We start from the raw sequence: 20,003 nt of genomic DNA on the forward strand, positions 1-20,003 counted from the left end.
AGTCAGGCCAAATCTGCAGTGTATACATTTTCTCACTAATTGCTAGTTGCGTCAGAGAAACGTGCGAGACAAACATGAAGTGCATTAGGGGTCAGGGAACTCGACCCGATGCAAGCGGTGATAACCGCAAGAAAGCCACTGGAGGGTGAAGTAAACATAGACAGAGGTACTGATAATAATAATGTGGGAATATAAAACTGTATTTGTTTGCTTTGAGCTTAAGTGATAAAATAATAGAAGGTGCTTAGATATTCAGCTGGATGTGCTGCACGTTGCCCAAGGCATCAGCATAGTTAGCCAGCACTGGCTGCACTTCCTCGGCAATGAACTCGTCCACCTGCTCGCTGGCGCGACCAGTGAAGGTGCGTGCATCGAGAATGTCGTCCAGATGATCGAGAATGGGTGCAAAGTACACATCGTTGCGCACACGCTCCACCAGATCGTTGTCCTTGCCATGCTGCTTGACTTGGGCACCAGCTTCCTGGGAGAGCACGCGAATCTTCTCGTGGCACACCTGACGATTGCCGCCAGCCTTCACCATGGCCATGATGATGTTCTCCGTCGACATGAATGGCAACTCCTGCGCAATGTGACGTTCAATGACCTTGGGATAGACTACAAGACCCTGCGAGATGTTAAGCAGCGTGAGCAAAGCCGCATCCGCAGCGAGGAAGCCCTCGGAGAGCGTCAGACGTCTGTTGGCCGAGTCATCCAGAGTGCGCTCCAGCCACTGGGTGGCATGAGTGTTGGCTGCATTGCTGAACAACGTGATGAGATGCCGGGATAGGGCACAGCAACGTTCCGAGCGCATCGGATTGCGTTTATAGGCCATGGCCGAAGAGCCAATCTGTGTGCTCTCGAAGGGTTCCTCCATTTCCTTGCGCGAGGCGAGAATGCGCAAGTCTGAGCACATCTTGTGGATAGTGCTGCCCAAACTGGCCAAGGCAGCCATCACCTCGACGTCCACTTTGCGGGAATAGGTCTGTCCAGTCACGGCGTATGGTTTGCTAAAGCCAGCCAATTGGGTCACGAGCTGATCGAGTTGCTTCACCTTTTGACCATCGCCATTAAAAAGCTGCAGGAACGAGGCTTGAGTGCCCGTGGTGCCCTTCACTCCGCGGAAGCGGAGATCTTCAAGACAACGACGCAGCGCACGCTCATCCATCAACAAATCCTGCATCCACAGGCAGGCTCGCTTACCCACCGTCGTCAGCTGCGCCGGCTGCAAATGAGTGAATCCCAATGTGGGCAGCGACTTATATGTCTCGGCAAACCGCTTGAGCTGTTCCACAACAGTGACCACGCGTGGCAGAAGCAACTTAAGAGCATCGCGCAGCACCAGCAGATCTGTGTTGTCGCCTACATAACAGGATGTGGCACCCAGATGAATGACGGGCGCCGCAGTTGGACATTGCTTAGCAAACACATGAACATGGGCCATCACATCGTGTCTCGTGAGACGCTCCTCTGCAGCAGCAGCCTCAAAGTCAATGTCCTTGATATGCTGCTCCATTTCTGTGATCTGAGCCTCGCTTATCTCCAAGCCCAGCTGACATTCCGCCTTGGCCAACCAGACCCACAGCTGGCGCCATGTGGAGAACTTGTTTTGATCGCTGAAGAGAAACTGCATCTCCTTGCTGGCATAGCGGGTGCTCAGTGGCGACTTGTATCCCTCGTAGTTGCTCGACATTTTTCCGCTTTTCACTGAATAACCGGCAGGGAAGAAGCAATTCACACGATCTGCTTTTCACGACTGGCGAAGTGAAAAAAATACCACTTGTTGCGCGGTCGCGATGTAAACATGTGTTTTCAGTTGGTATTATAAATATACTCATGACCATCGATTATTTGACTGCAGACTAAAAATTTATCGCGCTAAATCGATTGAAACCTTCTATCGACTATATACCGCCACATTCAAAATATGTGAAATTTACTTAATTATAAATTTTATTAAAATCGTAAGCAACGCTGTATTTATTTATTTTTATTGGGATATATGTTTACCTAAATTTCTATTAATCGTATTTAAGGTGTAACATACAACTGTCCACCGTCGAAGTGCACCAAATGGAACTAAGTGATGATCGCAGAAATTGGAAATTGCCCATTGAACAATAGCTGTCATTCGCCTGCCAAGCTGGCAAGCAGCTCCTCGTCGATGCCATCGCCTGATCCTTGTTCGCCACTGCTGCTCTGTTGTGCACTGATGGAAGTGGGTGCAGTTGACTGGCCGCTGGACAAGGCAATTGGATCTGTTGTGGCTTGCTGATCCTGCAAGGCAGAAGAAGTTGTGGAGGAAGACGTCGTAGCTGTAGATGTAGCTGTTGTCTGTCCTCCACCTCCTGCCCCACTAGTGCTACTGGTGCCACCACTGCTGCTCGTCGCTGTGGTTGTTGCTGTGCGTTGCGATAATTTCGGTATTTGGAACTTGTTGTGCAGTCCTTTGATGAAGCCTTCCATGCTGGCTGTCATGCTGGGCGAAGCATACTGTAGAATGGTCATCATGTCTGTGTGGTGATCAAAACGTGGTGGTGGCTGTGACATTGATCCGCTTGAAGCAGCTGGTGACAATCCGCCACTTCCTCCAGATCCGTGACCACCTTGCGATGACTTGCGCTGAGCACTACCACTGCCACTTGCTCCGCCACTGCCCATGCTGGGCCTTCTTTTGGGAGCCGTATGTTCTTGGAATGAGTTGGTGCTGTTGCTCTTGGTGAGAGGCAATCCTCCACCACCCGACGATGTGGATGAAGAGGACGATCCGCCTAGCTTGGTGCTCAGGCTGCCAGATGAGTTGGCCTTTTGGAAGAGGTGTTTGCTGGAGCTGCTTCCACTTCCACTTCCGCTTGATCCTAAGGCGTGTGCCTTCTTTGAGGCTGGTCCGCTGTTCACTCCTGGCTTAAGTCCTGTGTGTGTCTTCCTGCTACCAGAGGAGCTTGATGGTCCGCTCTCCCTCTTACCATCCCTCTTGCTGCTGCTGCTACTAGTTGAACTGCTGCTGCTGATGCCTCCTGTTTTGATGGTCAGTTTAAGACCTTCCTGGCTGCTTGGCTTCACCATGTATTCCGAAGACCCTCCAGTGTTTGCTCCTACTCCCGTGCTGCTGCTGCTACTTCCACTGTCGCTACTATGTGGCGCCGCTGCTAGCAACTGTTGCTGATGATGTGTTGCCATTGCCCGTTGTTGTTGATGTTGCTATTGCCAGTGGAGGAGGAGGAACTGCTCCCGTTCCCACTGTGCCCGAGGCTGTGGCTGATGAATCCACTGTTGCTGCTGCTGCTGTTGTTGCTACCGATGATATTGTTGCTGTTGCCGTGGTTGGGATGGTTGCCGTCGAAGCTGCCGTCGACGTCATCAAACTAACCTGACAAAGGAAGCGCGTGGTTGTGTGCGTGTGTTGTATTTGTGTGTGTGTAAAGACAAACGGACGAGAAACGAACCGAAAACGCAAATTAAAACAATCAAACGAAGGAGAAAAAGGAGAACGTGTCAAAAAGAAGCACAAGTGTCGATTGCGGGTTAAGGATTGCCAAAATCATGCAAACAGCGAAAGAGAGAGAGAGAGAGAGAGAGAAATAATCCCGTTAGTAATAGTCAGATAATTATTACCTTAGCCAATATATAAAAGAACCTCGTAGAAGGCTGCGAATACCAACAACAGTTTGTTAACAGCGCAGCGCTGACATGCATCAATTAAAGGAACAAACGTGCAAAGCAACTGTATGTGTATTGGTATGTGTAGATAGCAGAAGGTGGAGCAAGGAGAAGGGAGACAGATCCCAGCACAAAGATTAATTAATCAATAAGGGCAGAACAAATAAAACGGATGCGATTAAAAAATAGAAGAAAATATATTTACAAACGAAACGAATTCAATACTATATAAATCCAATAGGAAACCAAAAACTACAGTAATAATAATAATATTAATTAATATTAATATACATAATAACAATTTACATTTAACAATTATTCCATCGAGTTGCTCAAGTTAAACACATTGTTTAGACTATTGTTCCAATTTCAACTTGCATCGCAAGTTTACTTTAGGATAAAACATTGAAAAATAAATGGCAACTATGGGTTAAGAGGTGCAGCTGGATATAGTGTATATAGAGTGGAGTTGAGGAATTGGAGGCAGAGGCGGAAGTGGGCACACGAGAGCTACTCATAAAATGAAAACGGACTTACCGCGCCTACCGCTCCCGCTGCCACGCCCATTCCCGGACCCGATCCCGGTCCCACTCCCGATCCCGCCATACCTTTGCGGAGCGCAGCATTGAGTTCCAAAGCGGCCACGGATGGCGTCGAGTAGCTGCCCAGGTTGCCACCCGCTGCCAGATGCGATAAACTGCTCACAGATGGCTTCATCTGCTGCTGTTGTTGCTGGGAACTCTTAAGGGCGGCGACTGCTGCTGCAACGACTCCTGAAGAAGAAGCGGAGGAGGTAGCCGAGGAACTGCCCATGCCTATGCCCAGGCTGCTCTTGTCCTTCTTGATGGTGATGCCTGCCGGCAACTGGCTGCTGCTGCTGGCGGCCAAAGGCGGCACGGGTCGCATCATTGGAGGATTGCTGCCTGATCCTGCTCCTGAAGCAGTTCCAGATACAGATGGGCCTGTGGGCAGAGGAAGAGCTAGTGGTAGCGATATTGCAGTAGATCCACTCGAAGTGATGCCACTCGAAGATTTCTCCGCCTTAGGACTCAGACTCAGGCTTGTGGCCGCAGTGGCGCTCTTGAGCGTGGACATGCTCGGCTTTCCAGAGGATCCATGCTTGGGCGAGTGGGTGCCAAATGGCGACTTCGGACTATTTGAGGCGGTGTTGCTGCTGTGCTTCGGGCTGCTGTAGACTGGACTGTGCTTGGGACTTGGACGCGCCGAAGGTTGGCCAAGAGCTGTCAATCCAAGAGCTGCCCCCATTCCTGCCACACCAGACTTGGGCGAGGAGGAAGATGACGTCGAAGGAGACGAGAACTTTCGCACGACGCCACTGCTCGACGAGGAATCTGTAATACCACCTCCAGCTGGGGAGTTTTGTCGAGAATAGATCTTCTCTGGGGGACCCATTGGAGAGTCATCTCGTTTCTTCTTGCGCTTCTTTTCCTTTTGGTTGTCACTCGAGGAACTTGAGGTGCTGGCGCTGCTGCTGCTCGGATTAGCGGAAGAAGAGGAGGAAGTGGAGGAGCCACTCTCATGGGGTCGTTTGGTGCTACTTCCACTTCCGCTTGAAGTCGACTTCTTCTGCTCCTTGACTGCATCTTTGCCTGCTCCGTTGCCCCCTCCTCCACCTGTGATAGGTGTGATGGTGATTGTAGTGGCTGGAGAGCCGGCACTTGGAGTGGCTCCCACACTGCTAGGTGCACTCAGAGGAATGATCTCAATGCCTCCCGTCCGTTGCACATCAACTTGTTGCTGTTGTTGCTGGAGAGGCGCCTTGACATCCCCAGCAATGGGCGTAATGCTGACGCAGTGCTTTAAGTTGGGCGTCTTATCTTTCCAGATGTTCTTGTACTTATCTGCAATCTCATGGTCGCTAGCCTTTGCTGCCGCGCTTGAAGTGGAAGCAGAGGTCGAAGCTCCAGAAGTCGAGGCGGTGGTGGAAAGTGGAAGTGAAGTGCTGCTGGAAGATGCTTGAGGATCCGTTTCTCTCTTGAGATTAATGATTCCCGCAATAGCCGCAGCAGCTGAAGTCGAGTCAGCGAATGCATCCGCCAACGAACGCAGAGTCGACTCCATCTTTAGATTGCTGACGCTACTGAATCCACCAGCTCCTCCTAGTCCACCTCCAACCCCACTGCTGCCTTCGCCAGACACTGAGCTGGAATCCAAAGCAAAGTGGCCAAAGTTTGTTGCTCCTCCTCCTAACCCTGATCCGCCGCTAAAGCCACCAGCTGCTCCACTGGTTGAGCTGCCTCCAGCTCCTGGAGCTGCCATTCCATGCAGCTTCTGAAGGTGCTCCTCATCCCAGCACTTGAGTAGCTTATAGATGACCATAGGTATGGAGACAACCTGGCGCACTGTTCGGGTCAGCTTCTGAGAGAGCGCTTCGTAGTCATTGGTAAGGCAGTAAATAGTGCATGTAGCCTCGCCATCTTCCAGCAGAAAGTCCACCGTTGCCAGCGACTCCTCGTAAGGATGCTGCAACTCCACCGTGATCTGATTGAGTGACACAGCAGTCACCTCCAAGATGATGGTGCTTTCCATATCTGTAAAAGATTATACATGAGATTATACTTCTTTGGGAAATCCGTCTTATGGTGACTCACCATTGTACTGTTTCTGCTGCTCCCTGACGCAGCTGGCTAGAAGTGTGTAGAAGAGCGCTTGTTTCTTGAGGAATGCGATTATCTTGGGCACCTGAGATGGCTCCGTGAACTGCAGTGAGGACAACATTGTGCCCTGCAGTCTGCGATTGTCCGTCAGAAAGTAGCAGTGCGTTTCCTTTGGGAGATTGACATACAATCCTTTCTGTATGTTCCTAATGAGCTGCCTGGAAGCAGTTTGTACTATCAGATTCATCACAGACATATCTCCTTCTGTAGGTACACCTGGGAGATTCAGAGCACGCAGAGAATCGATGCAGACGGGCATCGGTTTACCAAGACGGAGCACGTAGGTAGCCGGAATCAGCATCGAGTTGTTCTGAGTGAGTGAAGCATAAGCAGGCAGCTCCAGAGGAAGCCCAGACTCGCTGCTGAAGCTGACAACTGGCAGTATTTGCAATTTATTCGCCGAGGAACCCTCCAGATTGAGAGTGGCATTCAGTCCAACAGGGCTTTTCATAACCTGCTCAATGCTGTAGTCTCTACTTGCAGCTGCATCTACTAGCTCTCCTTTCACCTGCGATTCAAGCAGGTGCAGAGGAGGACAGAAATAGGTGAGTTTCATGGGGTGTCCGCCTCGTCGCTGCATCACTAATCCCACCGAGGACATCTTCATCATCTGGTAGCTGTCGATCTGTGGTTGCTGATGCTGTTGAAGTTGCTGTGGTAGAGATTGTAGATGTCTGTTTCCATTGCCTCGAGAGCCACAAAAGCCTTCTTCTTGACCTTAGGCTCCGCGTTCAGCTGGTAGATGGAGGAGAGGCCTTCCAACTGGACTGTGAAGTCGGCAAAGTCGCCTGCCTTGAGGCAGTTAAGGAGATCAGCAGAGCTGGAGCTGGATGGCGACGTGGATGGTTGCTCACTTTTGCATTCGTGATGCACTTTGACGTCGCTGAGCTTGCCTTCGGTATCAAGCAGTATTTCCACATAGAACATGTCTGTGGAAATGAATAGCGTCTGTTGATCCTCCATGAACTTAAGACCTAGCTGTCGAGAGAGGCTCTCCAGGCGCTCCACTAGCCCGTGTCTGGAGTTCACCTTGATGTAATGCTGCAGTTTATCGAGAACTGTTTGCAGCGTCGCCTTGCACACAGGGTCCAATGGGTAATGCTTCTCAATGAAGTACATTCGTATTGATTTCTTGATCTCATCGTATGACTTTGGCTTTTGTCTGTACTTGGCTCGAATCTTCTCCATCAACGCTTCCTGCTGTATTTGTTTGTTCTTCTCCTCAATGCTGGGAATGTGCACTGTCCCTGTGCCTGTTCCTCCTCCTGATCCACCTGGAGCATGACTGCTGCCTTGCCCAGATGTACCTATCGCAATTATTCAATCAATCACTATTAAGTCTCACTCAATTTGAGGACAACTCAATAATTTACCTGAACCAGACGGCTTGTGATGGTTTACACTCATTTTATTTTAACTTCCTTGCACTCTTTTAAGCTAATAAAAGCATATGGAAACACATTTAATCTTAAAGAAATAACTTTTCTGTAATATTTTTACAGTTTTTCCATTTTTTTAACGAAAAGGCAACGCTTGCGGTAAAATTTGCGATTCACTGTGCGAACTTAGCACAAAAGAACTAGTTCTAGTTCGGAGAGGGTATTTAAATTAACAGTGATTCATTAACTGCTAAAGCGCTCTTGTGAATTTGAAAATGTACTCTGTGATTCTTATGATACTTATATAGCAAAGATAAAAGGTTATTAATATAAATTAAAATTTCAAATAATACAATGCATTTATTGGGGTGCAACAGATAGTGTCATTGATCTTGTTCCACTATGACAACATATCGAGGCAGTAAAAATACTGAACCAATCTTTTTTGTTTGAGAAGAATATATGAGAAATTTTGCTTATGGTCACACACTTCTACAGGTGTTAAAATAAAACAGCTGTAAGAAAGTTCTCTTCTTTTTGTTAAGAAACATCAAGTCGGAATTGTCTCTATTACTTACTGAATTTATAAACATCGATTCTAAACTTATATCCAGTCTTACTGAAGATGACATCAATTGCCGGTGGACATGGCGAAACCAACCCAAATAGCTCTTGGCTAAGTGCTCGCGGCTTTTGGCTTGCCTATTTCCTTGGATTACTCTTTGTGCATTTGCTGCTATTATCAGTGCCCTTTGTTACCATTTCGATAGCATGGACAACAACCAATATGCTGCACAACTTTGTGAGTATCCGAAGTCCGGTTTAAACAACAACTATAATTCCAAACTATTCAAATTTTTCCTTTTTCGAGCAGGCGCATCTGTATTTTCTGCATATTATCAAAGGTGCGCCGTGGATGAGCATTGAGAATGATGCTAATCGACGCTGGACACATTGGGAGCAAATCGATGATGGCGTTCAATTGACGCCAACACGCAAATTCCTAACAGCAGTGCCAATTGTGCTGTAAGTTGCGATGAACAAATGCTGTTATTCTCTTGCTGTTACACTTACATTTGTATCTCTATGTTAATTTACAGTTTTCTCTTGACTTGTTTGTACACACGCAACAACACGGAGCATTTCATAGCGAACTTTATATCATTGGTTGTGGTGACTCTGCCAAAGCTGCCGCAGTTTCATGGCGTTCGACTCTTTAATATTAACAAGTATTGAAGAAAGGTGCTTCTGAAAGTTCAATTATTATTAGTATATGCTTGTAAATATCTTTCTTCAAACAGGGAGGCTTCTCTTATCGCAGCCTTTGTTTTGTATATATACTTATTTAAAGATAGTGACTGACCGATGTTCTTTTGATTATTTTGATTAGCACTCGAAAATGTCTAACTACATATATATTATTGTACTTGTATTAAATACATAAATAATATATTGTATAATATAGCAGAGCTGAAAAACTCTTTAGGCTGCTCTCTTAAGTCTCTTAGATTATAGCTGTAGTTAATTGCGCCAATTGATTATTATTGCCCGACTTACCTAATCTTAGTAGTATAGTCTATTCTGTTATCATTGCCTCTCTTCATATACGTTAATAATCGCTGGCGCTGCAGCTCGTCATCAGTTCGTTAGATGCCGCCAGAGAGGCGTCTATTGCCCTTTTTGACTTTGCGACTGCGAATCGCGACCTTAACGACTTTCAAGAGGTGTGTCAGTCTGCCTTGCTATAGTTGCTTAGAGCTTTGTGATTCGAAAAATAGTTTAGTTTGAGCAGGTGCCCAGAAACAGCAGCAGCGTCAGCATGTCGGGGATTACAATAGAGGAGGAAATCTTTGGCCTGGCCAAGAATCCTTATACCAAAGTTCCTGAAATGGTGCGTCGCTATACGATGACCAATCAGAACCAAGTGTCCGTCTCGGTTATCCAACTGGGCGCCATAATACAGAGTGTGCGCATGCCGGACGCCTATCACAAGATCGAGGATGTGTGTCTCGGATTCGATGACATTGCCAGCTATATTAATACAAGATCAGCTTATATTGGCGGCACTTTGGGACGTGTAGCGAATCGTGTAGCCAAGGGCGAGTATACGGTGGGTGACAAGGTGCAAAAAGTGACCAAGAACTTTAAGAACACGTATCAACTGCATGGCGGCTTCGTTGGCTTCGACAGCGTCATTTGGGAATTGGTGAGCAAGACCGATTTGGGCATCGTCTTCAGGCATATCTCACCCGATGGCGACGAGGGTTATCCGGGCAAAGTGACGGCCACTATAACCTATTGGCTGGACAATCAGAATCGCTTCGGTGTACGCTTCGAGGCGACTACAGATAAGACGACCTGTGTAAATATCTCCAATCATGCATACTATAATCTGGCTGGTCATGGAGCCGGGCCCAAGGCTCTGGCCGAGCACACTGTGGAGATTTTGTCGAAACACATCGTGGAAACAGACGATGCCCAAATCCCAACGGGAAATCTGGTCAGTGTCGACGATACGGTGTTCGATTTGCGGGTTCCTGTGCTCTTGGGCGATCGTCTCAAGCAGTTCGAGGACCGCCTGATCAAGGGCTACGACAATTGTTTTGTGGTCAACGAGGGCAGCGAGGGTGGCATCAATCTGGTGGCCAAGCTGCTGCACAAACCCTCGGGTCGTGCCATGGAGGTGTACACCAATCAGCCGGGTCTGCAGTTCTATACGGCAAACAATCTGCCCGATGAGGAGAATGGCGATGCTGCCATGATTGGCAAGGAGTGCACGCATTATCGCAAGCATGGTTCGTTTTGTGTGGAGACCGAGAAATTCCCCGATTCGATGAATCATCCAGAGTTCCCATCAATCTTCCTGCAGCCGGGCGAGAAGTATTTACATGAGGTCATCTACAAGTTCAATGTGGAGGAGTCTTGGCGTTGCTGTTGTGAAAACAAATAATGAACATGCTATGCTGACTGTTTCTTTAGGTGCCTAATAAATGATACTTTTTGTTCTTTCACTTAAATAGATAACTTTAGTTTCCAGTTTCACCCTGATTCTTTTAAACATTAGATTACATGACATTATCTAACTATCCTATTGTTGTTTTATTTAAAACAAATATTTAAATAGATATATACATATTTCACAACTGAGTTGTGGATTTATAATACAAAATAAATACATAGTATTTATTTAGTATTTTAAATATTGAAACTAAAAAGAGAAAATATATAGAATTATAATAAATAATTGAGAAAATGTATTGACAACAAATAAACCACTTAAAAATGTAGTTTTAAATTAATTTTTGGAAACAGTTGGAAGACTTAATTGGTAGTAAAGTTGATAACTGTTGCCTGTTAAACTCAAGAATTTGGAAAGATTGCTTACAAAGATTTATTTCGCTTGCATGTCAAAACACAGTAAACTATAAACTTTGTAATATCTTTTTGATTTATTACACACTCCCATTGCTAAACTCACTCCTTTGCTATTGCTATTGTCCAAGATGTCGTTTGATCAAAAGGAAATGTTTAGTCTGATGTATAAGCTGGCTCGTCTTACGCAGAAGGACACCCGAGTCGAGCATGATTCGTTGGGTCCAGTGAATGTGCCCTTAGATCGGCTCTACGGCTCGCAAACAATGCGTTCCTTGACAATGTTCCCCATTGGTGGAGTCGAGGAGCGCATGCCAGTAAGTTTTTCTTACAGCTTAAGAACAGATCAAGCATCTAACTGTTACAACCACAGCGTGCTATCATCATAGCTTTGGGCATCATTAAGAAAGCTTGCGCAGAAGTCAATCGGGAATTCGGTCTGGAGACCGAGATAAGCGACGCCATTGTCAAGGCAGCCGAAGAGATCGTCTCCGGTAAACTATACGATGAGGAGCACTTTCCGTTGGCCATTTGGCAGACAGGATGCGGCGCTCACACCAACGAAAATGTGAATGAGGTGATTAGCAATCGGGCCATTGAATTGCTGGGCGGACAAATCGGCAGTAAGGATCCAGTGGATCCACATACACATGTTAACATGGGACACAGTACCAACGATAGCTACTCCTCGGCCATCAACATTGCTGTAGCAATGCAGCTACAGGAGAAACTTTTTCCAGCGCTACGACTGACCATCGATATTTTGGCCAAGAAGTCGGAGATGTGGAAGGATATCATCAAGATTGGACGCACGCATCTCATGGATGCAGTGCCATTAACACTGGGCCAAGAGTTCAGTGGCTATCGCCAAATGATGACCAATTGCTTTACGCGATTGAACTCGGCTCTCCCGAACTTGTATCAATTGTCGCTCGGTGGAACCATGGTGGGCACAGGTCTACTCAGTCCCGAGGATTTCGGTCCACGTTGTATCAAACGTATTGCAGATATCACAAGTCTGCCCTTTGTGTCGGCTACTAATTTGTTTGAGGCGATTGGTTCACGGGATTGCCTCGTCGAGCTCCACGGCGAACTCAACTCAATTGCTGTGAGTCTCATGAAGATCGCCAATGACATTCGTTTCATGGGTTCGGGTCCTCGTTGTGGACTAGGCGAGCTTAGCCTGCCGGAGAATGAACCGGGCAGCTCGATTATGCCGGGGAAAGTTAATCCCACGCAGTGTGAAGCCATTACTATGATCTGTGCTCAGGTTATGGGCAATCAGGTGGCTGTCTCCGTGGGTGGCTACAATGGACACTTTCAGCTGAATGCCTTCATGCCACTAATAGCCTCAAATGTGCTGCGTTCCATCAATCTGTTGAGTGACGGTCTGCATACTTTCTGCAACAATTGCCTTGATGGCCTTCGGCCGAATATGGAGAAAATCAATAAGATCATGAGTGAATCTCTGATGCTGGTCACTGCTCTCAGCCCATTCATTGGCTACGATCGAGCTGCCGCCATCGCCAAGTCGGCACATCAAAATGGCACCACTTTGAAGCAGGAGTCAGTACGAGCTGGCATTGTGGAGAAAGACTTTGATCAATGGGTTAATCCGGCAAAAATGCTAGGACCCACATAGAAAATATAGCTACTCTTACTATATACAATCAAATAAATAAAATAGAACTGGTTTAAAATTACAACAAATTTAATCGTTCATTTGGCTATAATTTAACTAATTAGCTTGCCCTCGGCTTAAATTCTAGTTCATATTTTGCATTTATGATTCAATACGAACATTAAAATGCAATACGAATTTTGAAAAGATCCATCATGGTGCGCGATCAATTTTGAATTTTTGTGTAATGTGCTAGTACTCTTGTTTAGTGCAAATGGCAGCCTTGTTGCCTTTACTTTTTGAGTTCAGTCTGTTGTATACCTCCGCCCGATAAAAGCATTTTCTTAAAAGGTAAATTACGCAAATTTGGTAGCAGTACTATTTTGATCAGCAAAGTTTAATTTCTAACACTAAAATAGCAGGCCTTCTCTTTCTGTTATTTATTCTCTCGTTAAACACAAATTCCCTAAACACATCTTAAGCTTAACATCAGACACAATCAAATATATACACTACTTTAATTGTCGTCCGTACTATGGCGCAATCGGACCCCAGTGCAATCAAGGTTTCCATGCGCACCGAGAGCGATACGCTGGGTCAAGTAGAGGTGCCAGACAATAGCTACTTTGGCGCCCAGACAGGTCGTTGTCTCATCAATTTTCCCATTGGAGGTGTCAACGAACGCATGCCTGTAAGTCACAAGCCCGATTCATCTACAAATCAATACAACTAATCCTTGACTTTAGAGACCCATCATTCAGGCCATGGGCGTGTTGAAGAAGGCAGCGGCTGAGGTTAACCAGGAGTTTGGACTGGATGCCAAGATCAGCACTGCCATATCGAGTGTCTGTGATGAGGTGATCTCGGGCAAACTCTACGACGATGGTCACTTTCCGCTGCCCATTTGGCAAACTGGCTCTGGAACTCAGACCAACATGAATTGCAACGAGGTGATCAGCAATCGAGCCATAGAAATACTTGGAGGTACTTTGGGCTCTAAGAATCCGGTGCATCCCAACGATCATGTCAACAAATCCCAGAGTTCTAATGACACCTTTCCAACGGCCATTCACATTGCCGTGGCCATTGAGCTGAATATGAGCCTGAAGCCAGCGGTTACCAAGCTACGAGATGCACTAATGGCCAAGTCCAATGAATGGAAGGACATCATCAAAATCGGACGCACCCACACCCAGGATGCGGTGCCATTAACCCTGGGCCAAGAATTTAGCGGTTATACGCAGCAGCTAACCAATGGTCTACAGCGAATTGAAGCTGTTCTGCCGCATGTCTATCAGTTGGCCTTGGGTGGCACAGCTGTGGGTACGGGTCTTAACACGCGCAAAGGATTCGCTGAGAAGGCCGCCAGTCGCATTGCCCAACTAACCTCAATGCCGTTTGTGAATGCACCCAACTTCTTTGAGGCGTTGGGCTCTCGAGATGCCATGGTCGAGGTGCATGGCGCCTTGAATACCATCGCTGTGAGTCTAATGAAGATTGCCAATGACATTAGATTCTTGGGTTCGGGACCTCGTTGTGGCCTTGGCGAGCTTTGTTTGCCGGAGAACGAACCTGGCAGCTCCATTATGCCAGGCAAAGTAAATCCCACGCAGTGCGAAGCCTTGACGATGATCTGTGCCCAGGTGATGGGCAACCATGTGGCTGTCTCTATTGGAGGCGCCAACGGACACTTCGAACTGAACGTTTTTAAGCCACTGATAGCTTCAAATGTGCTGCGTTCCATCAAGCTGATCAGTGTGTTATTCCAAAGTATTTATCTTTTATTTTATTTACTGATTTATAATTTTAGGTGATGGCTGCAATACTTTTGCTAGCAACTGTGTGAAGGGCATCAAACCAAACAAGGCTAATATAGCTAAGATAATGAATGAATCTCTAATGCTGGTGACGGCTCTCAATCCTCATATTGGATATGATAAGGCAGCCCAAATAGCGAAGACGGCGCATAAGAATGGAACTACTTTAAAGGCCGAGGCTCTCAAGTCTGGCATAGCAGAGAAAGACTTTGATGACTGGGTGCGACCAGAGAAGATGCTTGGTCCCACATAGAGAAATTGTTTAAGTTTTTCATTTTTAAATCTGATTAAATATTACGAATAAAGAAACCTTTTAAAGTTATTAAATTATCGATTATGAATTTCCATTTATTTCACATAAAGTTTAAATTTACTAATGAATGCAAGTCTGCCTGGAATATCAACCTAATCTAATAAAAAAAAACACTGGACTGTTCACATAGGTATATTAATAAATTTAATATAACTTGCAAATTTAGATACATCATAACAATTGCGGTTCATAATTTAAGCAATACTTTTATTGATAAATTTATATTAGTTTTGGCCGTATTAGCATTTGAACAGATTCCACAAAAACAAATGTGTCTTTCTGGCGACACCACCAAACACCAAACTCAGATTTATGATTAAACACCCCATTCAGATTACTGCAAATAGAATAAAATGTATAAAAATGTGAAAATATAAAATATGTATATTAAACTTACCAACTTGGATACTCGTGATGCCACCAACGATTATACTGCACAGCATTTTTGCTATTATAGCGCACAGTTTTGAATATGCAATGCTCATGAGGTCGCAATCCATCGCCAGCATTTCCGAAATAATTACCCAGGGACTTCAGCTTATAGTCATCATTCTTGCCACTGATTGCAAAGTTATCGTAATGAGCGAAGCGTGTTTCTTTATTGGGAAAAACTAAATGAACGTAGAGCTCATGTGCTTGCCTCTTTGTCATGGCGTGCACATTGTCCAGACCCATCCAGAAATCGCCGTCCATATCGCCAAATCCATCCACGAATGAGAACCAACCTTGATTAAAGTTCGCACTATCGTCCATCCGACGATGGATGACAATCCAGCCTGGCCCCGAGATGCAATTCTGAGCCAGCACTTTAAGTGAACCAATTCGAGGCAGAGTTAGCACTTTCAACTCTGTCGAACTCTCTTCTTCACTGAGACTTGCTTGGAGTTCCTTAATCGAATATTGCAATAGACGATCGTTTTGCTTCTTGATCCTTTCTGTACTATTTCGCAGTTCAGTCTCCAGCTTGGCCCGATGAGCATCCTTACTATTAAAGGCCTGAATAAAGTTCTGGGTTTTCCAACTGCGCAACAGTTCCTGAGTTGCGTTTAGCTTGTCCCCTGTCGTTACCACTTCATTCTTAAGTACACCGATCTGATCTTCTTTCTCTTGAATAGTTACTTTGCTATCCGCAAGTTGCAAATCCTTTTGTTCGATGTTGGCTTCTAAGGTGATGATCCTTTGCTGATAGTCAAAAGAGAGCTGAGTTTTCTCTTGCAGTTGATCTGCAGTTTTCTTTAGTTGCTGTTCCAATTTCAGTATGTAATTATCTTTGTCTGTAATAAGTTCATCCTGTTTAACAATTTTTTCACTTTTATCCTTATTAGAATTTTCAAGTTCGGTTAATTGTTTCTTGAAGGACTTTTGTATAGCAATACAATTTTGTCTTCGTTCGCATAATTTGGATTTCAAAAATGTAATAACGTCATTATTGTTGAGATTCGTATTTTTATATGTCTCCAAACATGTGCGGAGAGTCAAAATAACATCGTCCTTAATCCTGCATTTTTCGTTATATAAATTGAGCTTTTCTTTGAATACGGTCAGTTTGATTTTTTTCAACTCGGCCAAGGTACTGTATGAATTTTCTCTAATATGCTGCCAATCGGCTGATGACTAAAGAAATATCCATATAAGATGATATAAGGTACCACGAAATATGGTTATTGACTCACCATAGCACATGTCGATGGATCTTCGGGAGAATCGTGCAATTGTATGGTCAATATATTGGTATTATTCATTTTTAAGAACACGTTTATTTGGAATGGATAAAATTCGAACTTATTTGTTTGTGAATGATCTGTTTAAATTTCACTTTGACAGCTTGAGCTACGAACATATCATTTAGATGAAACAGTATCATAAAATTAATAATCGAGAGACAGAGTTTCATAAATCTCAGAATACCTTTGAAATTTATGTATACAAGTTGTGTTTGCTGCAGTTGGCTTTGAAATCATTTCCAATGCTTTTGCATTAAAATATTAAATTATTTAGTTTGATTCATGAACTACGAAATTTTTGTTTAGAAAATCTTTTTGGAATAGGCCAATCAAATTGTTGAACTTCAACGATGGTGCGAGTCACAGAAGATGTGTTCGGCATTGCCGTTAATCCCATGTCGCAAAAGAGTGAGCACATCCGACGCTTCACCTTGACCTCCGAGAAGGGCATGTCGGTTGCGGTCCTCACGTTGGGCGCCATCGTACAAAGCATCAAGGTGCCCGATCACAATGGCAAGCTCGAGGATATTTGCTTGGGCTACGATGATGTTGCCGGCTATTATCGCAATCAAAAATGCTATTTCGGCGCCATAGTTGGGCGGGTGGCAAATCGAGTTGCTCGCGGACAGTTCAAGATGTGCGGCAAAGATATCCATCTATCGCGAAACTTTAAGGATCGTTACCATCTGCATGGTGGTTATGTTGGATTTGACAGCGTCATCTGGGACGTTGTGGGCATTCACAAGGATGGCGTAACCATGCAACACATCTCCCCCGATGGCCATGAAGGTTATCCGGGCGAGGTGACAGTCAACATTAACTTTTCGCTCAATGATGCCGGCTGCTTTGGAATGCGGATTGAGGCGCGTGCAAAGGCAACCACTTGCATCAATATCGCGAATCATGCTTACTTCAATCTGGCCGGACACGGCACCGGCAAGGATACTCTGATGCAGCACATGATTATGATCAAAGCTAGTAAACTTGTGGATACTGATCAGGAGCAAATCCCCACGGGAAAGCTGATGCCTTTGCGGAATACACCATATGACTTCTCCACTTTGACCAATCTGGGCAAACGCATCAATCAGGTTTCTCGCTGTCCTATTTGTGGCTTTGACAACAGCTACTGCACGGATGTGGATCCCAATCAGGTGAAGCTCGTGGCTCGTGCTGTGCATCCTTGCTCGGGACGCTATATGGAGGTGCATACAAACCAGCCAGCGTTACATTTATACACAGCAAACAATTTACCTGATGAGGAGCGCGGTGATGTGGAGAACATTGGCAAAGAGGGTAGTCATTATGTGAAGCACGGTTCTTTCTGTATGGAGACCCAGAGGTATCCAGATGCCATGAACAATCCAGAATTTCCCTCAATAATGTTAAATCCAGGTCAATTGTATGATCACCAAGTGGTCTACAGATTTGGCGCATGCCCCAAGCGCATATAACAAAAATTTCTACATACGAAGATCTTTATTTAATTTAAATAAGAATATCACGAGCTGTTAAAAGTAAAGTAAAAAAATGTAAAGAAATCAAACCATCACAATGATTTTTGTTTAATATGTTGTTATTTCTGTTAGGATTTCAAATTGCCCGCATTATCAATTGTGAATTACAGTTTGTTAACAGAATTACCAGCTGTTGTTGTGTAGGCAGTGTGACCATTGTTGCTTGGGTCGCGACAAAAATACCGACATGTGTGATATGTTTTGCGATCTAAATTGTGGTCACACTTAGTTTCTGCTAAACAAAAAGGAAAAGTAACAATTTATTGAATCGCCAAACGACAGCGGTGAATTCTTGTGTGTGCCACGTCTAAAAAATATACAACATATTAAAAGCATAACTGCCTTCAAGCTGTTTAATTTACCGCAAATCTACAAGCATACGACAGCGGACTCGACGCGTCCAACCAGCAGCAGTAGCAAAATGACCGTATGTATACTATATGCACTGCATATACTATACAATATATGCTGTGTTTATTTTCCGCTAGTAACATCAACTAATTGGCAATTATTCTATTTAATACTCTAAGGTGCACGAATTCAAAGTGGAAATGACCTGCGGCGGCTGCGCCAGCTCTGTGGAGAAGGTCTTGGGCAAGTTGGGCGGTAAGTAAACACACACATATACATACATTAGCATGTATGTGTTAACTATCTTAGTTTTGGAAAGGGGAGCTTTGCTCTGGTATTCTACATAATACTGGAGAATTTGCAGCCTTCGTTATCAGACGTCCGCAATTGTGTAGTTGCGGTTGCCAACAATAATGTCTGTATTCGGTTGTTGTTATTTCACTTTCAGATAAGGTGGAAAAAGTGAATGTTAATCTGGACGACAAAACCGTAACTGTTACCTCAAACTTATCGGCCGACGAACTTCTGGAACAGCTGCGCAAATCCGGCAAAGCGGTTTCGTATGTTGGTGTGAAGAAATGAGATGAGTTTTTCAGCAAGTTTCAGAAGTACGGCAAACTGAAGCTTGAAGTCTAATCAAAGAATTCCCGGTACATCATCAGGGGATTCACTCATTTGTCGTGGCTGTTGATCTACATACTACATTAACAAAATGATTCATTCAAAAGAAACGGCGTGATGCATATATAATGGTTCAATGAAAATTGTTTTCAAAAAATATTAGCCTTAACCAAAATTATGATATAGTATACACGAGGAACTTATCTACACCTTAGCTCTTGCCCAAATTTTTAAGTAGTGCGATATTAAACAATTTACTTAGAATATTCAAAGTGTTATACAAAATTTAATATATACAGTCAGAATTTCAAATTCAATTTGTTTAACAACGTAAGTAGAGAAATGAATTTAATCAAATATATTTGCTCTTATTCAATAGTGATATTCCAAATATTTCCAATGTAGTTCAGCTAATTAAATACAAATATGCCAATTATCTTCTTATGATATACATATATAATAATTATATATATACATAAACATCAAACAAATTTTAAAAATTTGCATTAAATATACAATTACAAATAAATCTTTTGCTTGCAAAATAAGAAATGTGATTAATCATTGAATTCTATGATCTGCCGTGTCAAATTAACCCAATTGTTTTATATCGTTGAGGGAAATAATAATAATGAGGCACACCTCAGGCGGTGATGCCAAGAAATGCGGGCACTTAGTCAAGCACGAGAGAGATGGAAGCGAATCAACAACGACAGCGACAAATAACAATAACATTAGAGCGGAGGCTCGAGCATGTCCATAACATGTCATAAATAAATCTGGGGAACGGCAAACTCCGAAAAAAAACTCTCAAGTTATCAAAATGCATTTTGAAAACATGTTCGAGGCGTAACGAAATTATCAATCAAATGCCACAATGGCATGCAAAGAATGCAACGCACTCGCACACACTCAGATATACACACGCACACTACTAATTGAGTTTAGAACTG

The 20,003-nt window shown here is 44.4% G+C and overlaps 9 protein-coding genes across 9 annotated transcripts; 6 read left to right on the forward strand and 3 right to left on the reverse strand.

Annotated features, from left to right (window-relative positions):
- Positions 1–144: 144 nt before the first annotated feature.
- Positions 145–1,768, reverse strand: LOC117567503 (adenylosuccinate lyase). Its single transcript, XM_034247534.2, has one exon. It carries the CDS (start codon positions 1,688–1,690, stop codon positions 245–247), a length of 1,446 nt encoding a protein of 481 aa, XP_034103425.1. The 5' UTR covers positions 1,691–1,768; the 3' UTR covers positions 145–244.
- Positions 1,769–3,006: 1,238 nt separating this feature from the next.
- LOC117568746 (mediator of RNA polymerase II transcription subunit 1) lies at positions 3,007–7,882 on the reverse strand. Its single transcript, XM_052003751.1, is given in 5 exon segments — positions 3,007–3,362; positions 4,195–6,209; positions 6,270–6,989; positions 6,992–7,642; positions 7,709–7,882. Coding segments are annotated over 5 exon segments (3,636 nt in total). The 5' UTR covers positions 7,743–7,882; the 3' UTR covers positions 3,007–3,146.
- Positions 7,883–8,242: 360 nt separating this feature from the next.
- LOC117569924 (ORM1-like protein) lies at positions 8,243–9,072 on the forward strand. Its single transcript, XM_034251275.2, has 3 exons — positions 8,243–8,516; positions 8,589–8,740; positions 8,815–9,072. Exons 1-3 carry the CDS (start codon positions 8,340–8,342, stop codon positions 8,948–8,950), a joined length of 465 nt encoding a protein of 154 aa, XP_034107166.1. The 5' UTR covers positions 8,243–8,339; the 3' UTR covers positions 8,951–9,072.
- A 260-nt stretch (positions 9,073–9,332) lies between these two features.
- Positions 9,333–10,738, forward strand: LOC117569923 (galactose mutarotase). Its single transcript, XM_034251274.2, has 2 exons — positions 9,333–9,438; positions 9,498–10,738. The coding sequence occupies exon 2, from the start codon at positions 9,534–9,536 to the stop codon at positions 10,662–10,664; it is 1,131 nt and encodes a 376-aa protein (XP_034107165.1). The 5' UTR covers positions 9,333–9,438; positions 9,498–9,533; the 3' UTR covers positions 10,665–10,738.
- Positions 10,739–11,094: 356 nt separating this feature from the next.
- On the forward strand, positions 11,095–12,771 carry LOC117571277 (probable fumarate hydratase, mitochondrial). The gene is made up of 2 exons (XM_034253340.2): positions 11,095–11,403; positions 11,460–12,771. Exons 1-2 carry the CDS (start codon positions 11,218–11,220, stop codon positions 12,726–12,728), a joined length of 1,455 nt encoding a protein of 484 aa, XP_034109231.1. The 5' UTR covers positions 11,095–11,217; the 3' UTR covers positions 12,729–12,771.
- Positions 12,772–13,131: 360 nt separating this feature from the next.
- On the forward strand, positions 13,132–14,850 carry LOC117571227 (probable fumarate hydratase, mitochondrial). The gene is made up of 3 exons (XM_034253274.2): positions 13,132–13,398; positions 13,454–14,462; positions 14,518–14,850. Exons 1-3 carry the CDS (start codon positions 13,243–13,245, stop codon positions 14,775–14,777), a joined length of 1,425 nt encoding a protein of 474 aa, XP_034109165.1. The 5' UTR covers positions 13,132–13,242; the 3' UTR covers positions 14,778–14,850.
- A 108-nt stretch (positions 14,851–14,958) lies between these two features.
- Positions 14,959–16,667, reverse strand: LOC117569659 (fibroleukin). The gene is made up of 3 exons (XM_034250905.2): positions 16,511–16,667; positions 15,235–16,451; positions 14,959–15,174 (listed from the first exon to the last, which is right to left on the reverse strand). The coding sequence occupies exons 1-3, from the start codon at positions 16,577–16,579 to the stop codon at positions 15,057–15,059; spliced, it is 1,404 nt and encodes a 467-aa protein (XP_034106796.1). The 5' UTR covers positions 16,580–16,667; the 3' UTR covers positions 14,959–15,056.
- A 98-nt stretch (positions 16,668–16,765) lies between these two features.
- On the forward strand, positions 16,766–18,116 carry LOC117569660 (galactose mutarotase). Its single transcript, XM_034250906.2, has one exon. It carries the CDS (start codon positions 16,912–16,914, stop codon positions 18,013–18,015), a length of 1,104 nt encoding a protein of 367 aa, XP_034106797.1. The 5' UTR covers positions 16,766–16,911; the 3' UTR covers positions 18,016–18,116.
- A 183-nt stretch (positions 18,117–18,299) lies between these two features.
- Positions 18,300–19,432, forward strand: LOC117569661 (copper transport protein ATOX1). The gene is made up of 3 exons (XM_034250907.2): positions 18,300–18,505; positions 18,609–18,684; positions 18,878–19,432. The coding sequence occupies exons 1-3, from the start codon at positions 18,500–18,502 to the stop codon at positions 19,009–19,011; spliced, it is 216 nt and encodes a 71-aa protein (XP_034106798.1). The 5' UTR covers positions 18,300–18,499; the 3' UTR covers positions 19,012–19,432.
- Positions 19,433–20,003: the final 571 nt, after the last annotated feature.

The sequence above is a fragment of the Drosophila albomicans genome, chromosome 3 (genome assembly GCF_009650485.2).
Source record: "Drosophila albomicans strain 15112-1751.03 chromosome 3, ASM965048v2, whole genome shotgun sequence".
Classification (NCBI taxonomy): domain Eukaryota; kingdom Metazoa; phylum Arthropoda; class Insecta; order Diptera; family Drosophilidae; genus Drosophila; species Drosophila albomicans.